At 34.7% G+C, this 20,625-nt stretch overlaps 1 protein-coding gene and 1 long non-coding RNA gene across 4 annotated transcripts; one reads left to right on the forward strand and one right to left on the reverse strand.

The window, feature by feature from the left end:
* Positions 1-4: 4 nt before the first annotated feature.
* LOC127845574 (uncharacterized) lies at positions 5-7,387 on the forward strand. The gene is made up of 3 exons (XR_008033268.1): positions 5-103; positions 566-615; positions 7,130-7,387. It is a non-coding gene; the product is annotated as an uncharacterized LOC127845574 (long non-coding RNA).
* A 745-nt stretch (positions 7,388-8,132) lies between these two features.
* Positions 8,133-20,107, reverse strand: LOC127845389 (zinc finger Ran-binding domain-containing protein 2-like). 3 transcript variants are annotated; one of them, XM_052376270.1, is made up of 8 exons: positions 19,967-20,107; positions 16,231-16,283; positions 15,477-15,582; positions 13,914-14,076; positions 13,010-13,189; positions 11,575-11,804; positions 9,624-9,695; positions 8,133-9,122 (listed from the first exon to the last, which is right to left on the reverse strand). In XM_052376270.1, exons 1-8 carry the CDS (start codon positions 20,017-20,019, stop codon positions 9,116-9,118), a joined length of 864 nt encoding a protein of 287 aa, XP_052232230.1. In that variant the 5' UTR covers positions 20,020-20,107; the 3' UTR covers positions 8,133-9,115. The 3 variants fall into 3 exon arrangements, with proteins under 3 accessions (XP_052232230.1, XP_052232229.1, XP_052232228.1); XM_052376269.1 differs by having other exon boundaries at positions 8,133-9,695; positions 11,575-11,801; XM_052376268.1 differs by having other exon boundaries at positions 8,133-9,695.
* Between the last annotated feature and the right edge of the window lie 518 nt (positions 20,108-20,625).

The following is a 20,625-nucleotide window of genomic DNA, read 5'->3' on the forward strand; positions in this document are numbered from 1 at the left end:
CCGACGTGAAGTACGCGCCTATCGACCACGCGAGCAAGGCGGCCAGGCTCCGTGAGCAGAACCTCGTCAAGTACAGGGACAAGTACGGAGACGATGATATGAAGTAAGTAGAACGAGTGAACAACTCATGGTACTTCTTTGTTTCGCTTTAAATATGCTGTTAACATGACCTCAGATACGTCTGATTTGTATTAGCTGATGTCTGGCAACTAGCAGGATACAGGGTACAACTTACATGTTTTGTATTTAGAAGCTTATATTACCATTTAGCAAACAGTCGATCTTATGATTTGGATGCTTCACATTTGTGCTTTCTAAATAGATTTATTTGCATAAAATCAGTGTAAATTGTTTTACTTAAATGGCAACCTTGACGAGGATTTAAATAAGATTGATTTTAATTACAGGTAATTTGGTTATGATTTAAAAAAAATCGAGTTTGAATGGTATCTTTACCATGACAGGGAAAATGTTAAGCTTTCTGATATCATTGACTAAGCAATTCTCGGTTATCTTAAGCACGCTGCTGCAATGATTATGTGTGAAACTTCCTAGTTTTTTTCAGGAAAATTATGGGTGGCGGTGGCAATGACGGGGCAATTAACCCGAAAACATGTAAGTTTACAGTTTTAGCTTCTTAGCAGCAGAAAGTGTCTGCGATGTTTTATAAATCTGAAATATACGATCTGTTTGCGTAACAATTAGATCGATAACACCATTTAAAGTAGCGCACCCGTAATGGGCACCTATCCAAATATAATCTAATCTATTATTTGTTTAATCAGCATCATTTCACTGAACTACATGCAAATTTTTAGGTAGTATTTCATGCTTTAAAAAAAAATATACTGATTTTTTCAAAACCACCCCCACACTCGGCTTTTGTCCAGTTTATGTGCGCCCCTGGGGTATATGAAAGTTCCATAAATCATCCAGATTTCCAAATATAGGCATGCAGTTGGTGTGTACAGATGCAGTAAAAGTGTTTCAAGTTTAAACAAGATGAAATAAGTTTTCTTTTACAGACATTTATTTTTTACAAATTGTTATGTATGGAAGAGCGCCATGAAATGTAAGTGGTTTCAGGCAAGTAGAAATTGGGTTGGTTAAAAAAGTGTCATAAAATTCAAAATAGTATCATTTAAGTAATATTTTAACTTAGTTTTTATAGATACACTATATACAGCAAAAATACCAAGAAATAGACAGATTAACCGTTTACTTTTTGAAATAAAAATAGAAATGCAACATGCATGGTTCGTATTTTCAGCAGTAGATCACCCAATTAAACCAAAACGTTGTTTTAATTTTAAAAATTGAAGAATGTGCATAAAAATTGCAACATATTTAACAATAAACATAGCTTATATTCCACATTAAATCAAATTACGTTAGAAAAGAAATAAAACGCGTCGCAAAAAAGTCGTCGGCAGGATTCGAACCTGCGCGGGAATATCCCAAAAGATTTGTAGTCTTTCTAGCCTTAACCACTAGGCTACGGCACCTAATATTAGGCTCTTCAACCTTCGAAGAAATCGCGGAAATCATTAGGGGTGCGCTACCTTAACCCATTTATGCCTAGCATCTAGAAAAAAGGCATTGTCAAACAGCGTAGACCCTGATGAGGCGCCGCATGATGCGGCGTCTCACCATGGTCTGCGCTGTTTGCTTAAAGGAATTTCTGTAAGAAATATTCTAAATAAAGAAATAAATATACTAGACATCCCTAATTTTGGAAATAAATTGATCCAATTTAGAAGGAGAGGATAGTCCCCACAGGTGAAGGGCGCGTGGCCAAGTCACTTTTACACTATCAATTTGTAATAAAACAACATTTTTTATCATATTGACCAAAAAAAATAAATATTTTTTTTCTGATATGTTATATATGAACAAGGTTGGTATCTCTTGACACAGGAAAATCCACAGGTGAAGGGCGCGTGACCAAGTCACTTTTACACTATCAATTTGTAATAAAACAACATTTTTTATCATATTGACCAAAAAAATTAAAAAAAAAATTTCTGATATGTTATATATGAACAAGGTAGGTATCTCTTGACACAGGAAAATCACCTTCATCTACATTTTATGCGATTTATTGCCTAAATGGCGGTCGATTTTCGTAAACTATGTACCATTTTGTTGGGAAAGGTTGCCTCGTGACGAAATATGACCACAAACGGCTACTTGCCGACATAAACTACAAGAAAATACTTCTCGAACTCAAAGGCATGCTAGGTCGGCGTCGATCTGACCGATAGTTCAGTGCCGATTTTACAAGAGTAAAACTATCGAAATACCACAGCTACCGAACATAATACGCATTAATACAATAAAAAAATAAGAGTTAATCAACTTACAACACAGATTTGTCTTTTTGTCCACACCAAACACTAATATAATCGTTATGTTTGAATGTTTATTTCAATCGTGTACGATGATCCGTCCTTCACCTTACGCTATTTATACAATTTTTGGTTCCGCGCCTCAGAGTTACCGAAAACCTGAAACCGGGAACCGTAATCGGTATTGAGCGTCTAATCGACATGGAGCTTGACTCGAAATTGCCGATAAACAATTCCCGATTTACAACGATTTCGACGTTATAACGCAAACAAAAGGACAAATCTGTGTTGTAAGTTGATAAACTCGTATTTGTTTATTGTACGAATGCGGATTATGTTCGGTAGCTGGGGTATTTCGGTACTTTTACTATTGTAAAAATCGGCATTGAACGTTCGGTCAGATCGCAGCCGACCTAGCATTTCTACGAGTTCAAGAAGTATTTTCTTGTAGTTTATGTCGGCAAGTAGCCGTTTGTGGTCATTTTTCGTCACGAGGCAACCTTTCCCAACAAAATGGTACATAGTTTACGAAAATCGACCGCCATTTAGGCAATAAATCGCATAAAATGTAGATGAAGGTGATTTTCCTGTGTCAAGAGATACCTACCTTGTTCATATATAACATATCAGAATTTTTTTTATTTTTTTTTTTGGGGGGGGGGGGGGGGTCAATATGATAAAAAAATGTTGTTTTATGACAAATTGATAGTGTTAAAGTGACTTGGCCACGCGCCCTGCACCTGTGGGAAAATCACCTTCATCTACATTTTCTGCGATTTATTGCCTAAATGGCGGTCGATTTTCGTAAACTATGTACCATTTTGTTGGGAAAGGTTGCCTCGTGACGAAAAATGACCACAAACGGCTACTTGCCGACATAAACTACAAGAAAATACTTCTCGAACTCGAAGACATGCTAGGTCGGCGTCGATCTGACCGATAGTTCAGTGCCGATTTAACAAGAGTAAAACTATCGAAATACCACAGCTACCGAACATAATACGCATTAATACAATAAAAAAATAAGATTTAATCAACTTACAACACAGATTTGTCTTTTTGTCCACACCAAACACTAATATAATCGTTATGTTTGAATGTTTATTTCAATCGTGTACGATGATCCGTCCTTCACCTTACGCTATTTATACAATTTTTGGTTCCGCGCCTCAGAGTTACCGAAAACCTGAAACCGGGAACCGTAATCGGTATTGAGCGTCTACTCGACATGGAGCTTGACTCGAAATTGCCGATAAACAATTCCCGGTTTACAACGATTTCGACGTTATAACGCAAACAAAAGGACAAATCTGTGTTGTAAGTTGATAAACTCGTATTTGTTTATTGTACGAATGCGGATTATGTTCGGTAGCTGTGGTATTTCGGTACTTTTACTCTTGTAAAAATCGGCATTGAACGTTCGGTCAGATCGCAGCCGACCTAGCATTTCTACGAGTTCGAGAAGTATTTTCTTGTAGTTTATGTCGGCAAGTAGCCGTTTGTGGTCATTTTTCGTCACGAGGCAACCTTTTCCAACAAAATGGTACATAGTTTACGAAAATCGACCGCCATTTAGGCAATAAATCGCATAAAATGTAGATGAAGGTGATTTTCCTGTGTCAAGAGATATCTACCTTGTTCATATATAACATATCAGAAATTTTTTTTGTTTGTTTTTTTTTGGGGGGTCAATATGATAAAAAATGTTGTTTTATGACAAATTGATAGTGTTAAAGTGACTTGGCCACGCGCCCTTCACCTGTGATAGTCCCCTAGACATAAATGGGTTAAAAAAGAACAGCGACAATCGAAAAACAAGATGGACAAATGCCCTAATGCGCTCACCTGAGACCCAATCAAACTTTCCTGATCTGATTTACATTTGGGATATTTGTGTAAGAAATGTCACTTCCGACTTAGCTTTTACAACGTATAACACAGATTTTATGTGGGTCGAGACATAAGTAGAACAGGTGTACTCAACAAGTTTGATAAGTAAGCTAAAAACGTTTTTTGTTGACTATTTTGGAACAATAACATACTAGTAGAAGCCTAATACGCATATAATTGTTCATCATAATACCTCCTCGCAGATATTTATTTAAAGGGACTGTCAACCACGAATGAAGAAAAAAGAAAAGTTCTAAAATACCGTAATTTTTACAATTATTAGTTTACATTAAAATTCATATTTTCAGTAAATTTGGTAATAAAATTTCGCGATGTGAACTCGAAAGTACATCGCGAAATTAGGTGACATAACGATATATACACTGTAAATAACGCAAGTAGATTGATGATTGTATATATTTGATATATACAATCCACTTCGCATGCACAATTTGCATGCCTGCATGGTTTACAACGTGACGATGATGATCAATCTACTGGCGTTATTTATAGTTAAAGGGGCCTTTTCACAGATTTTGGCATTTTTTAACTTATTCATTAAATTCTTTATATCGATAAATGTAAACATTGGATCGTAAAAGCTCCAGTAAAAAATCAAGAATAAAATTAAAAAAAGGAAAAGAACATTGCCCGGACCAGGTTTCGAACCAGTGACCCCTGGTGTCCTGTCAGAGTCCTGAAGTAAAAACGCTTTAGCCTACTGAGCTATTCCGCCGAGTACATATACTTGAAGTATTTTATACCTTATATAAGCAATCTTCGTAGTTTCACAAAATTTAACGACAAAAACAGAACTCTCCAAATTATTCAATCGTTTCGCGTTGCAACGCTTTATAATTTTTAGGTTTTAAAATCGTCAAAAGATGCATATAATGGCTATATTAGACAATGGTAAATGTTCAGTATTACTGTTTCCTCACAAATATCATAACTAAATCGAAAATTTGCGAATCGGAAACAACTTTTTTCAATTTTGTCAATTTACCAAAGCGTGAAAAGATCCCTTTAACTGGTTGTTACCTGGTATACATACCCAGTAAAATTTATTTCCAAATATATTGAAAATATGAAAACTAAACAACTTTTTTTCAAGTAATGTAATCTACAAGTCGTTATATTTTAATCAATATAAACAAAATTGTAAAAAAATACGGTATTTTACAAACTTTTCTTTTCTTCGTCGTCGTGGTTGACAGTCCCTTTCAAGGGGCCGTCCAACACATAAAGCGTCGTATCGACGCGATTCGATATTTTGGGAAACTACGAGGATTGCTTATATAGCTAAACAATACATCCGCTCTGAATATGAGCGCGAATGGTCAAGTGGTCTAGGCGGGAGGCTTTTTAATCCAGGACTCCAGTGGTCAGTGTTTCGAGCCCTATTGAGGGTTACTTTTTTCCTTTAAAAAAATGTATTCTTGTTTTTTTTTTACTGGAGATTTTTAGTTCAAATGTTTAAATTTATCAATATAAAGCATTTACTGACATTCTGCAATACATGTCAAAATCTGTTGGAAATCCCCTTTAACAGACCATTTTCAAACTATACCAGGAAATTTAGTATCATAAGAACAAATGCTCTGAGAAAGTTTCGTGATGATTGGGTAAACATGTGAGGTCTCGTTTATTTGCTATGTCGCAATGAAGTCATATAAGACTAACTTACCCATACCTTGGCAGCCATGTTTTAAACGGAAATAAAGATTAGGTAATACATATGCTCTCTATAGCAGCAGATAAACGTGCTCTGTATGGCAGTGGTAAATATAACAACGGACAAAAGTTGATAGAAACCAGAAATCGTCGGAGACGGGTGATGCTCCCCAAAGGTTTTTTTTTGTCACAATATTGCACTATATATTCAGATAAAAGGAAACGTCTTGAGGGCACATTAATTTGGGGGGGGGGGGGGGTGGGACAAGACTATTTTTATATAAAAATTCAAAGGGTCATAACTCTGTGAAAAATCATCCGACCAGAACCCGCTGATAATATGCACATCTCCTCTTGGTAATGAAGCTTCCCATAAAGTTTCATTATTGAATTCCGGTCATTAGTTGCTGAGAAATAGCCCGGACAAGAATTGCACTATATGAACAGTGAATGGAAAATTTCAAAGGGCCATAACTCTGTGAAAAATCATACGACCAGAACCCGCTGATAATGTGCACATCTCCTCGTGGTAGTGAAGCTTCCTATAAAGTTTCATTGAATTCTGGTCATTAATTGCTGAGAAATAGCCCAGACAAGAATTGCACTATATGTACAGTTAATGGAAAATTTCAAAGGGCCATAACTCTGTGAAAAATCATTCGACCAGAACCCGCTGATAATATGCACATCTCCTCTTGGTAGTGAAGCTTCCCATAAAGTTTCATTGAATTCCGGTCATTAGTTGCTGAGAAATAGCCCGGACAAGAATTGCAGTATATGTACAGATAATGGAAATTTTCAAAGGGCCATAACTCTGTGAAAAATCATCCGACCAGAAAACGCTGATAATATGCACATCTCCTCTTGGTAGTCAAGCTTCCCATAAAGTTTCATTGAATTCCGAAGCGGCGACTATATGCTCCCCCCAAAATTTTTTGGGGGACCATAAAAACAGAGCAAATGCACGATTTATCCGTAAACGTCAATTGTGTACATTATTTGCAACTTTATATACCGGTCATTGAACGTATTCAGGTGAAAACGAAATTAAAACAACCAAATCGAATTCCAGTATGTTGTATCAAAATATCTTTTACTTGTTTAAAAATTTCAATTTTACAAATTAAAAATGTATACTGGTCAGCCATCGTTTTTTGAAATGCTTTATCAAATCCATTTACAGTCGAATAGTCCGTTATTTTATTTTTTCACTCCAGATGCAGATGCCAAGCACGGCAACTACACTCCAAGCTGGATGGACAACGGGTCGGGAACCCGTGCGTTCTAGCTGCTAATACCAAGTCCCCGGGATAGCCGTCTTTGATACGTTTCTTTTTTTGCTGACTATAGCAATATTTTCAAATGATAATCGAAATTATCCCACTTAAAACATATATATGATACATGTAGTAAAATTAAATATATTTAAACACATCAATTTTGTTCAGTATTTTGATTTTTTTTAAATTGAACGTAGGTTAAATAGGTATCAGATTTGTGATCTAGATTATATGAACTAGGAATAATAAAATGAATACCACCGGTAAGCGCTTTTGTTTAAGAGGGAGTTTGTAAAGCTGGTCATGATTTTATTCAACACAGAGCCCGTTCGGGGCTCACGCAGGAAACGACGCAGCCGGTAGCAACAATAATGCATCTTCCTGTACGAGTAACTTGAATCTGCCACCTTAGACTGCTTTTATTTCCGACGCAACACTTTCTGTTTTAAAGAATTGCGTACTATTAAACGATAGCTTGACACAATGAATTTTGGTTCCTTTGGATGGCGTAATAACTGCTATAAACTTGCCTGCTGTTCCATAATCTGTAGGGCCCACAGGAGAGTTTATGTGATAATACAACTATGAATACCGATTAATATATTCACTCCATGATCAAGTACACGGAATTTAAAAGCATACCGGTTGACTACACTGGTTAATTACCAAGCGCGTAAATCAATACAATACTTGAAGTCTAACATTCCAGCATTTGAACCCATTAATGATTACGCTTTCGATTTATTTACAGTTATATGTTACTATACCTCCTCTTACAAATGTTGTATATTTATATTTGTACGTGCATTTCGTTGTATAAATCTGTGACATTTTAACAAATAAAAGGCAAAAATCTTCGTTTTGTTCAATATTTCGTATTATCAAGTAGTATTTAGAAAATGCTTAGTGAACTATCATTATTTACCAATAACAACACCAATCAATGTAAATGAATGATTTATTTCTGACAGAACATTATCCTTTTAGACCAAGTGCTATGGAAATGCATTATCATAATCCGCACATGTTATAGAACATATACACAGAAAGGAAAGAACTGAAGGGGTTCTACATGCTTAATAGGCGAACATTGAATTCTGACAGATTTAAAAAGAGCGTCACTTTGAGTAAACCGGTTTTCAAGCATGTGTGTCAAGTGTCGTACCATATTAGCCTGTGCATTCCGCATCTGCTAATCGTGGACGTCATTTTTTTGCCTAAATTGGTTTTTGATATAAGACTTGTTTTAAACAAAAAATACAAAAAAACTGAAAGTGCCTGATTAGCCTGCTCAGACTTCACAGAGAAATCTGGGACAACACTTAATGCACATGCAAAAACCTGGTTACCCAGAGCCAGGTTCATTAACGTAGTAAATACATGTACAATTTTACTCGCTTGTACAGTTGTAAAAATAAGTAACCATTTAAACAGGAAAATAATTTAAATCCATCAAATGGAATTCAATACCAAATATTAAATACAGGCAATAACAAATTGCATTAACGTAGTCAAGAACAATAATTCTGTAACAAATTATCATGCACCTTTTTGTTAAAACCATGTATGATACTTGCAAACATCCTTTTATCAAACGCATTTAACCGTCATCAAGCTAAAATACTTACCTTTAGTTAGGATTTGTACAAAATATTCAAATAGGTATTACAATTGGTAGTATTGGTACAACATTATTAGTAATTTAACACATTGTATTAATTTCAAGCAATTGATATTCTAGAGGACATGTACTGTAAACAGTAAACCTAAGTGACAAAGTTATGTAATAAATACAAAACGACACAAAACATAATCATTAAACGAACAAATGATGTGAAACATTTGCAAATAAAAAGTTCATTGATTTCACTTCATGATTGAAAACACAGGTTTAATCTTGAAGCTCCCAAAGAAGATGCCTGATTAGGACCTGAAAAAACAACACTGGTGCATTTATCCACATTCAATAAGTACAAAATGACAGCAGATTTCTGAAACAGAATTACATAACTGATTATAATTGCCAAGATGTTTCGGAAAATAATTAGACATTATATATAAATCTGATTCTTTTTATTGATTAAAAATTTACTGGTGACAGAAATTCATTACAAGTATAATGTTTGATTGAAATATTAATGTTGACCAACCTGGGTCAAGAACATTGAACAGTGCACAGAGAATATTACTGATAATAATTGTAAAGATGTTTGGGGGAAGACTTTGACTTTAATTTTTAATTTTAAGTCTTTTCATTGATTTCATATATATTGGTGAATACACTAATTTTCCATAGTAATATTTATGATGACAAACAAGGATCAAGAACACTAAACAGTGCAAACAGTGTCAATTTTGGTGAAACGAACAAATTTTGAAATGTTGGAATGCTTTTTTAAGTCACAATTTCACCAGTTGTTATCTATCAAACCTTGACCGAGGCGACCGTTTTTTGTCCTTGGAGCTTGAGCTAGAACTTGAAGACCCGCGGCTTGAACTCGACCTGAAATAAAGTACACATGAACTTCTTCAGGGAAAGATCTAGAATCATTTTGTGAACATCCAGACTAGTTATCTAACATTTTCTAATAACAGGGGTCGGATATAAGAATCACCCCAGAGGAGGAAAATGCCAGACCCCCCCACCCTTACAGGGTTAAATTAATCTCTTCATGCTTATATAGATCGCGCAAAGTTATTAACTTTTTTTTGTAAATTAACTCTTTCAGTGCGGGAACGGAATTTTGAAGGCCTTTGCAAACAGTTTGGATCCAGATGAGACGCCACAGAACGTGGCGTCTCATCTGGATCCAAACTGTTTGCTATTCTGATAGTATTCTTTGAAAAAAAATCGAAGAAAATGCTAATTTTAGAAATTCAGCTGACGACATTTTAGCAGACGACAAATTTCTCAGCATGCAAAGGGTTAAGTTTGATGTTCAAATGGAGGACATTAGCTGAAAGGAGGAGAAATCACATCTATGTGAATAATTTGCACTCATGCAAGGCTTTTAAAGCCCAGATTGCTAAATCGCATTAAATTGTCAAATGCTTATGTTAAATTCTAACTATCACACATTGTCAGTGGACAAATGGCAAAATACATGAATTTTAAAAAGATATTGAACATGTCTGTGTCAATAAGCCCAAATGGGCAGCATGAAGAAAGCAAAAATGGAGCAGGGTGCTGCACCTGAGAAGTTGATTTATAATTGTTTCCTATTAACTAAACATACATGTTGAATAGCTAACCTTAGTCCTTTATATAAAATTCTTACTAACACAGCATAGCATTTTAACAAAACATATGTAGCTAATGCAAACTCAATTAACTACACCCTTGACATAACCCTGACTAATGTTCCCACACCGCATTGTCAGCTTTGTTAAAGAGCAACTAATGGGAATGAAAGTTGTGTCTTGGGCATGTACACTTCAAGTTTCAGTACAATCACTTGAATAGTTCAAGGGCACATATGCCAGTAATCAATTAGCCTGAAAGACACACCCTGCACATTCTCTTAATAGCAAACAGTTTGGATCCTGATGAGACGCCACTGTTTGTGACGTCTCATCTGGATCCAAACTGTTTGCAAAGGCCTTCAAAATTCGGTTCCAGAACTCTCTCTTTGCAAAGGCCTTCAAAATTCGGTTCCAGCACTGAGAGAGTTAACTACTTGAGCAATGTGGAAGTAGTTTGCTTCTCAAACATACATACAATTAAGACAAACCTCCCGCTCGAGTGACTCCAATGAACCCCCTTAAAAATTAGTTTGGTTGTCTAAGGGTTGTAGTTTGGTTGTCTAAGGGTTGCACATTTAGCTGGTGTATCTGTTTAACACTTCTCTTTACAGATAATTGCAATTTTCTGGTCTTCAGATATTGGGTTAACTTTATACATGTAAATGTACATGTATGAAAACTTCCTGTTGAGAGCAAAAACAAACTGGTGCTGACTAAATGACATAATCTTTGTTACTTTGAAACAATTCATGAATAATAAATGTGCACTTTGGACATGACGAGTTTCAATTTTTTATTTTAAATATACATACTTCTCAAAAGAGCTTTAATGTCAAATTCTGAATATTATTCACATAAACTGTATTGAAATTTGCCTTGTAACATTTGATAAGGCAAACATGTTCATATCCAAGTTCCAAACAAAAGAATACCTAAACACATACATTTTTTTTTAAATTTATATTTTGGATTTAAAAAGCTGAAAATAATATGTTTGAACCCATACATTTATGGATCTTAATGAAAAATTGATGCTAAAATATCATTTAATACTGTAAAATAGGAAAGACATTAGTAAAAGAAAAGTAGAGACTGATATTGACCTTTGACCTTTACCATTGACCCCGATTACCCGTTACCTGGACCTAGACCGAGAGCGTTTCGACCTCTTCCTATCTGGAGAACGTGATCTTGACCCGGACTTTGACCTCGATGATGAACTTGAACTTCCACTTGAACTGCTAGATGACCTGGAACTAGAGCTGGATGACCTTGACCTTTTACTGCCAGACTTGTCCTTGTCCTTCTCCTCATCACTTTCATCAAGTTTGTACGCATCAAGGTCAGCGTCGTCATCATCTTCCTCCTGCTGACGATAAAGCCACTGATGCATCAAGTTCAAATAAAACAATTGCATATTAATTGTATTTCACTTGACAGTACCATCAAAACTATACCCCAACAATTGTGTGATTTTCTCACGAGTGCTCGCTTGCAAAATCATGGGTTTTGTGAATAATTGCGACATATCTTGAACGTTTAGAAATTTCATGAGAAATAATTCTATACCACAACTTATCATATGTGTCTTGTTCTGAGAAACTGTGCATAATGCATGTGCGTAAAGTGTCATCCCAGATTAGCCTGTGCAGTCCGCAGGGACGACAATTTCCGCTTTAACTAGATTTTCGGTAAAAAGGGACTTCCTTTAAATGAAAAATACCATTAAATCGGAAAGTGTCGTCCCTGATTAGCCTGTGTGGACTGCACAGGCTAACCTGGGACGACACTTTACGCACATGCATTATGCAAAGTTTTCACAGAGCAAGACACATATCATAAAAGAAATAAGTAAACACTTGAGCTATGACATGTTTTTACTATTTGGTGACCAACATGTAATGAATCAGATAAAAAACAATGCCCATTGTAGGATGAAATAATTACTCTGAACAATATTAAAACAATCATTCAAATCGTTCACTTAGAAATATGTGCCTGAACAAGATATTTATTGAAATTTGACAAATACATCACTTCTGCAGTTCAGTGAAATTATTTAAGTACTATAAAAGTTATAGTTAAGCTCTTAAAATCGTTTATCTTTGTCTTCTAAATGCTTGTTCTTGTCTTAATTAAATATAATCTTTATTTTAAAAAAAGACAATGCTTGTACAAGAAATGGCTTAGCTATAGACATTTTTGTCAATAATCCAAGCAATTTTCAACAAATTATGAATAATCATAATCTTATTAGGCCTTTGGATCATAGAGAATAAACATGCAATCATGCAGATCTGAAATTTGCCCCCCCCCCCCCCTTAATTAATCTGAGGTGACACTTTCTGCCTAAAACTGGATTTTTGCAAAGAAGAGACTTCCTTTAAACAAAATATACCATACAAGGAGAAAGTGTTGTCCCTGATAAGCCTGTGAATACTTCCAAGCTTATCTGGAACAACACTTACACCCATGCAATGAGCTCAGATTTCCCAAAACAAGCCTCAATCTCTTAAACTCTAGTGCTGAAAGAAGGCTGTCCATTTCCTATCAGAGTGATTACTACAAGCCCACCTCATCAGAGTCCAGCTTGTAAGCCGATGCATCCCCCTCTTCCTCCTCTTCTTCTTCCTCCTCCTCCTCCCTCTTTCCATTCTCATCATCATCTGCCTCATCCTGATCATCTGACTGCTGCCTCATTTCAGTGGAACTTGTTCGACCCTGAACCTGACCTTTCTTCTTTTTTCTTCCAAACTTTGAAAGAGCAAATCACTTATGTACTCTTCATGACTACTTGAAACCAGAATATGCTGAATAACTTTACTTCCCCTTTTGTGTTTACAATGAAGTGATAGAGAAATCAATCTACTAAGTTCATCGAAGACATGGACATTTTAAACGGACATAAAAGTGCCTTCAACCTTATAAAGATTATGAAGGAAATTTAATAATCTTTTTTGTATAAGATAATAAGGTTGATACAACAATCTTGAAATCTATACAGACAATAAATTTCTTCTTAAACATTTAAATGGAGTATTACCATGCTTACACCGAGAAAACAATGATAACAAAGTCAATAAATAAATACAAGATGAGTTATTTGGATGGCAAGAAAACACACAGTACAAAGCAAAGCTTTATGGTGGGTAAAATACTAGTCATTAACTATCTCATAATTTTATGTCTTCATGATGTAAATGATTAAAATAAGAAATTTCTATAAACTATTACTAAAACATATAAGAAAACAAAAAAGTTGATGTCATTTTCAAGTGTGTGTATGCTTTATTTCACAGTGTATTATTTTGAAAATTCTGACCTTCATCACAACAACACTAAATTTAAATTTGCATCTTTCTTTCAGATAATTTGCAAGGTATATAAATATGAACAAAATATTCCAAACAGGCAAATCCTTTAAAAACTTGCCCAAAATACTACCCTAAATTAACCAGTGTAAGGATTAATGCCATACCTCATCATACTCATCGTCTGAGTTTTCCCTCTCCTTATACTCGACCACCTCATCTCGCTCCATGTACCCACCGCCCAGCCCCGTTCGCTGCTCTTGCTTGCCATACTTGGGCGTGCTGCACATGTTACAGGTCATACGTCGTGCCCAGTTCACGTTACCACACCTGAGGACCAAGTGCAGTAGTTGAGTCAGAAATGATGTAAGGATGAAACTTACATATATCAATGGGCCCTGCAAGCAAATGGCCCACAATATTTGTTAAGAGTCACTTAACTTTCTATGAAAACTAATGACAAACTTCTTAACATTACACTACAAGAAGAACTCCAAGCATGAGGTTGTGCAGCCATGGTAAAAATGATAAAAGTTTCCCTTCCTATATGAACCATGTTATCATTGTTATTGTAACTAACCTTTAGCCAAAATATATATTGGCTGGCCGCATCGTCTTTCAAATAATTATGTATTAGCCGCGCTCTGTGAAAAAGGGGTTTAATGCATGTGCATAAAGTGTTGTTCGTGATTGGCCTGTGTAGTCAGCACAGGCTAGTCAGGAGCGACACTTTCCGCCTAAACTGGTTTTTTGCTAAGAATAGACACCCTGTGAACGAAAAATAACATAAAAGCAGAAAAAGTCGTCCCAGATTAGCCTGTGCATTCTGCATAGGCTAATCTGGGACGACATTTTACACACATGCATTAAACCCCCTTTTCACAGAGCACAGCCAATATGTTTTAGAAAATATGGTAGATTTTAACTTTTTTTGGAACTTGTCAAAAGAAAGATGAATGCATCATGCAAAAGTGTGGCCAAGCAATTTCAAATAATTTCATTGTTACTGTTACCGATGTCTTGTTTCTGTTGTTATAATTTAAACAAATATTATTTTAATACAACATGAATTCAAATTATCCACTCATTTACACAATTTTTTAAACTATTTAAATATTCTTATAGACTTTTAAAAAATTGTTTGCATTTTTCAACTGAAAGGTTTCTTACTTCAATAAACTTTTTTGTATTACTGTCACTGGGATTACAAATGTAGTGGTAGAAGTGGTGAAATCAATGTTGAATGGTAAATTAAAGATATAAATGAGTACCGCATAACAGTTGCCACGCTCGGCTGCGGGTGCAGTTTTGAATAAATAAAAGCTTGACATAATTTTTTTATTTTTTTTAGAAGTCACAGTGACCTTGACCTTTGACCTAGTGACCTAAAATTGGGTGTGGCATGTAGAACTCATCAAGGTGCAGCTACATATGAAATTTCAAAGTTGTAGGTTGAAGCACTTTGATTTTAGAGCCAATGTTCAAAACCTTGACATAATGTTAAAGTTTAAGCACGACGCGGACGGCGGACACGACGAGCTGGCTATGACAATACCTCGGGTTTCCTCCGAAAACAGCCGAGCTAAAAATAATCCATCCACATTCAAATCCATACAGCATGATGATCTTGCCTGAAAGGCAGTACATCCACAAACCATGAAGCCTAACTAATGAAACTCTTGTCACAAGCAGTATTTAAAATACATTTTTAAAAATAAGTATGCTCTTACGTTTTGCACTGCCAATCATCAGCACTGAAGAGACCTTTACTTTTCTCTGCAAGATTTTTACCAATCTCAGTGCCACCCTTTTTGTACACAATCCCTTCCTTGCGATCTGAAAAAATAAGCAATATATAATGTTAGCTTTTATGAAAGTTTATATTCAATATACTAAGCGTTCAACATATTTAACATTTATTGCAGAATGGAGACGCACAAATATTGCAAATGATCTAACCAACAATAAAAATTATTCTGAGCAACTAGCCAAGTTTCATAGAAATTGCACTAAACTTGTGACTTCTCCAGTGTTAACAATGTTTCACTATAGCCATAAAAGAAAAACTGCCGGAACCCCCTGGCAGCGGCGTTTTTCCAAAGAAATTAAATCATTTTGAACTCAGTCAAGATATCATTAGAACAAAAAAATGTTTCTACCCTTTCTCATCAAGATTGGACTATTAATTTTCCTTCTACAGTGTAAACAGGGATGTATTATACATCCCTGGTGTAAACAAGCTTTTTTTATTTGACCATATAATCTAGTTTTGATCTCATGTGACGCAGTTTCAAACTCGTCAAAGATATGATTGCCATTTATTGGGACATGTGTTAAATTGAGTTTCATTAAGATTTGAAATAAATTTAAATAACTTTATTTTACAGAAAACTTATAAAATATATGAACATTAACAAAGGCAATCAAATTAATATTTTCTCCTTAAGACAACCAAAATCTTCTAGATTGGAGTAATGTTACTACCTTTTCCACATTTATTACACTGTCCTCTTCTTGCAAAGTTCACATTTCCGCATCTACAAAATTAAAGATTATAAAAACATACACACCATTGAACTTTTTTAGCAAACAAATAAATTGAGAAACAGCAGAAACTATAAAAAGAAAAATGTCCTATGTGTTGGTCTTTTTACAAAAATATGTTAAATCACCTCTACTTGAAACATGTAAATTGAAAAGGACACATAATATGTATAAAAACTCTTAAATTTTTTTTTTTGTGTTAACCAATTATAGAACCTACAAGAGACAATGTCAATCATAAGTCAGGAGACAGGACAGCCCAAACTGTAAGTGTCCTCCATTTCATTTTTATGCACAGTGATTTTATATGGTTAAATACATTATGACTTTGTAAAAGCAATAATAAGAGCCTTTGAAGATTTTTGCTTTTTCCAGCTCTGGGTTTTAAAGTACTCCTATAAATATGAGGTCGATTTACATCGACCTCATATCGTTTAACGTTATTTTGCAATAGCATCGTTCCGACATGAATTCATGTCGGAAGCTTTAACGGCATCAAATTCATATAACAGCACAGAATAATCATGCAATAAATTATTAAACATAATATATAAACATTATTTTACTAATTGCAGTAGAAAAATGTTTATACAAACTTACAAGTAATGATAGTCCAGACCTTAAAACACTACCACTGTTCAAATTCCATATTGTTGCCATATAGCACTGTGTAAATTGAAAGTTGCATATTGTTACCTTATTGGTCGGTTATAAATACATTGTTTCTCTATATATAGTATTCGATTTAGACGAAAATAATAATTTACGTGGAATGTCATATTAGTTTTCCATTAAAACTTTGATCTTGCCGTGTGTGTTTATGGACGTTATTAATTATGCTATACTTATTTTTGTATTTCATTAAGAATTAGAACGTGTAGCCCTTTTTGTTAACTGTTTTGAGCAAACGATTCGCGGCTTAATAAGACACGGAAAATAGTTAAAGCGACACTTTCATTTAAAGGTTTAATGTGAACAATATTAAATGAAACCTTTTTTGGTATTAATATATTTTATTGACATGTTAAATTCGATACTTGAAAAGGTGTTTAGTCTTTTAAAAGATGTCGCTGATATTGTTAATTCCAATAACTGTTAATATGCTTAATGCTGTATAAGAAATTAAATAGTTTCACTGAGTTGTATTTCCGCCTAAAATCCGTTATCGTAAAACGGTCAACGGTTAAGAATAAGGTCTGAATAAGTTTAGATATTCAGATCCGAATATCAGCAGCTGTGCCAGCTGGGAAGCCCCGTTTTGGCTTTAACAACCGCAAGCGAAACAACATACTTTTTTAAGTCTTGCACTAAGACTCCATGATCACAAGTATAGGTCCCTGCAGTGGCGTATGACACCATAGTGTTATTTAGTATTGGTCGGCACAGTATCTGATCATAAAGAGATAATTGGTTTGTGCTGAACAGGGGCAATAAAACCACAGATCTATCAATAAACAAGATTATTGAGATATCTTTTATTGAACACCGCGATAAAAATGCTCAAACCACAGACTCTAGATTACACGGATAAGAAACATGGCAACATTCTCAGAATCATCACTGCTATATGTGTAATCACCTAACAATTCGTCTAAAAATAATTTATATATTTGAGTTGAAGACGATGTACTGTTGTGTAAGTCTGAATAAACTATCTGTCTGTCTGTCTAAATCCAAGCCGTCATCGTCCCAGTGAAAAAAAATCTGATTTTGAACAGTTGGACATGATGCCCTGATGTCAAAATACGAAATGACCCGCGTAACACCGACCGTGATTTTCAAGAATCTTTAATAAATTGATAATTTAAGGTAAATAACATTTCATATAATTATACATAATTCCCTCGTTGATAATTTACAGCAAACGATGAATGTTTTTGACACCCATTTTATTTCAAGTATGCATGCAAAGCCGAATAAAATCGAGAGGGTCCGCTATATACGCTGTTTCATCATAAACTTATCACCCTTTCTGTGTTATAAACAAGAGCTGAAATCGTTATTTTATTAAGATTTATTTATAATAAGCTTTATTGATATGTTTCGTGAACAAAATACCACAATATATTCCATAAAAAATATAATAATCATGGCAAAGGAAATTCAATGGCCGGTTTCTAAACAAAAGCATAATCGCCAAGACCGTAGCATCAGTTCAGTGCGTTAGGAACGCGCGCTACTTTCTTCCGCCTTCATTCCTTAATTACTTTCGTTTTTAAACAATTTTTTTTTCTATCGTATACAGAATTCTATTCTCCTAAGCAAGATGTAATTTTTTAAACTGAACTCCAAATATAAACGCTACAAATTGGTACTAAGTACGAACATGTCAACCGTAAATCTAGATTCTAAAACTCCAAAACGGTATAATATTTGCAAAAGTTAAAGTTATAACTCGCCGGGCTGTCGAAATCAGAAGAACGCTACAAATTGGTATTAAGTACGAACATGTCAACCGTAAATCTAGATTCTAAAACTCCAATACGGTATGATATTTGCAAAAGTTAAAGTTATAACTCGCCGGGCTGTCGAAATCAGAAGAAAAACTTAATATATGTTTATATATCTGTTTTCTACGTAACGTAAGCTTTCTAATGATATATAATTTGTCAAAATCGGCCGAGAAATGAAACTATAATTCAACAAAAGACGTGAGTGGGTACATCAAAATGTATAACCTCGGCGCTTCGCTGTACGCTAATTGTACAAGATCGATAGCCACAACACGGTAAAACGCGCGGTGGTAAAACATAAAATGTGTTTTCTTGTGTTTATCTCGCTATAAATCCATTAATAACAACGGGAGTATACTAAAACGTATATTTTTTTAAAAGAGGAATTAATAAGCAACACGATAACGTATAAACCAATAAAATCGGATGAATAGTTTTTGCATAAGATTAAATTTACTACAGTAAGGGTAAAATACTCGATTCATCTCCTATCAATATACACTCCGTGATACAACTGGTAGTTTTAACACACACATAGAGGTTTCATTTAATTAAAAAGTACAGAAAGCTAAAAAGTGATGTGGTTTGTTGTACAACAACAATTGGTTATGTGTAACCTATTCAAAAAATAATTTCGTTCAAGATAATTCAATGTAATTCTATAAACGACAAACACACTTCGTGTGTTGTGTATGTTTATTTTTAAAAATGTACATAAGTGGTTTAAAAGCACAATTTTTACACATTTAAGAGGTAATCGCTCACATTTATGTCTAATTAATGATAATTTTATGCATAAGCAAAGATTTAACGAGAAAAACTGAAGTTTAAGTTGAACTCAATTTGCTACAGGAAAACGACGGTAGCCGTTTAGACGTAAGCGGGGTAGCTTACGTCTAATTATTTGGACTAGGTTTTAAAGCAGAGAGTTGAATTATTGCAACTACGGAAAGTCCCAAAATTAAAATGAAAGGTGTGAGATTTTCATTAACCGACAGCTAGTCATTTGTCAGTAACAATGTCAATGGACAAACAACACATATTTAACACTTCAAAGACATTTATCCTCAATTTAAGATCGTCTTACTGGGCTTTGATTTTTGATAAACATTGTCCAAGATATAAGCGACAAATGAACACTGCAAAGGTTAAAAAACAAAATTGCTAAAACGCCAAAGATAAGCCAATGTTGAATCAAACATTTTTTTCAAACAGTTTATTACTTTGGTTCTGGGCAAATCCAATCGCCTTCGTTTGGCTTAAACTTTCCTGACATATTTAAAACGTTAAAAAGTCGGAGAGCATGCAAATATGGCTTTCGATTTACAATGTTTTCAGCGATCTTGCGGCTAAACTCCACTGTGTTTGCTTGGTGAAAGTATATTTCCCGGAAAGTTAGAAAATACTGCTCATTGTGGGCTATTTCGGTTTTCTCACTTGCGAGTAGTATGTTTCGAGATATGACGGATATAAATACCTAATACGGGTTGCGCCGACCCTAAGGTTTCTGTTGATCTTCTATATTTAGTTTCATATCACTTTTGAAAATATTGCATAGAATCACAAAATAAACCTTTTAGTTTGCGATAATTTTGCCAATCGATCATATTCGCTAAATTACAATTAAATATATAAGAAAACAACAAACACAAAATATACGCATGTCTTTGCATATTCTTGTGACAGTTTGGTAACGTCACTGAAAAAGTTTACTGTATAACTGACCGACATACCCAAATTTTATGTGTGAAGTATAAGTGGAAACAAATGATACGTTTTTTTTTTACTTTTTCTTTCGACACAACAGTCCTTCTTAATAGAAGATTTGTGCCGGCACAGACGCCAGTTTGTTAAAGAATAAAAACTGAACACAACTGCTCAG

The sequence above is a fragment of the Dreissena polymorpha genome, chromosome 9 (genome assembly GCF_020536995.1).
Source record: "Dreissena polymorpha isolate Duluth1 chromosome 9, UMN_Dpol_1.0, whole genome shotgun sequence".
Lineage (NCBI taxonomy): Eukaryota > Metazoa > Mollusca > Bivalvia > Myida > Dreissenidae > Dreissena > Dreissena polymorpha.

What these genes read in the sequence shown, in the direction of transcription:
- LOC127845389 (XM_052376268.1), bottom strand. Translation starts at nt 20,019, where the DNA reads ATGTCAGGAAAGTTTAAGCCAAACGAAGGCGATTGGATTTGCCCAGAA. An exon ending in GATGATTGGCAGTGCAAAAC is followed by an intron (nt 14,077 to 15,476) that starts GTAAGAGCATAC and finishes CTTGGTCCTCAG; the next exon opens with GTGTGGTAACGTGAACTGGG. An exon ending in CAGACGATGAGTATGATGAG is followed by an intron (nt 13,190 to 13,913) that starts GTATGGCATTAA and finishes GCTCTTTCAAAG; the next exon opens with TTTGGAAGAAAAAAGAAGAA.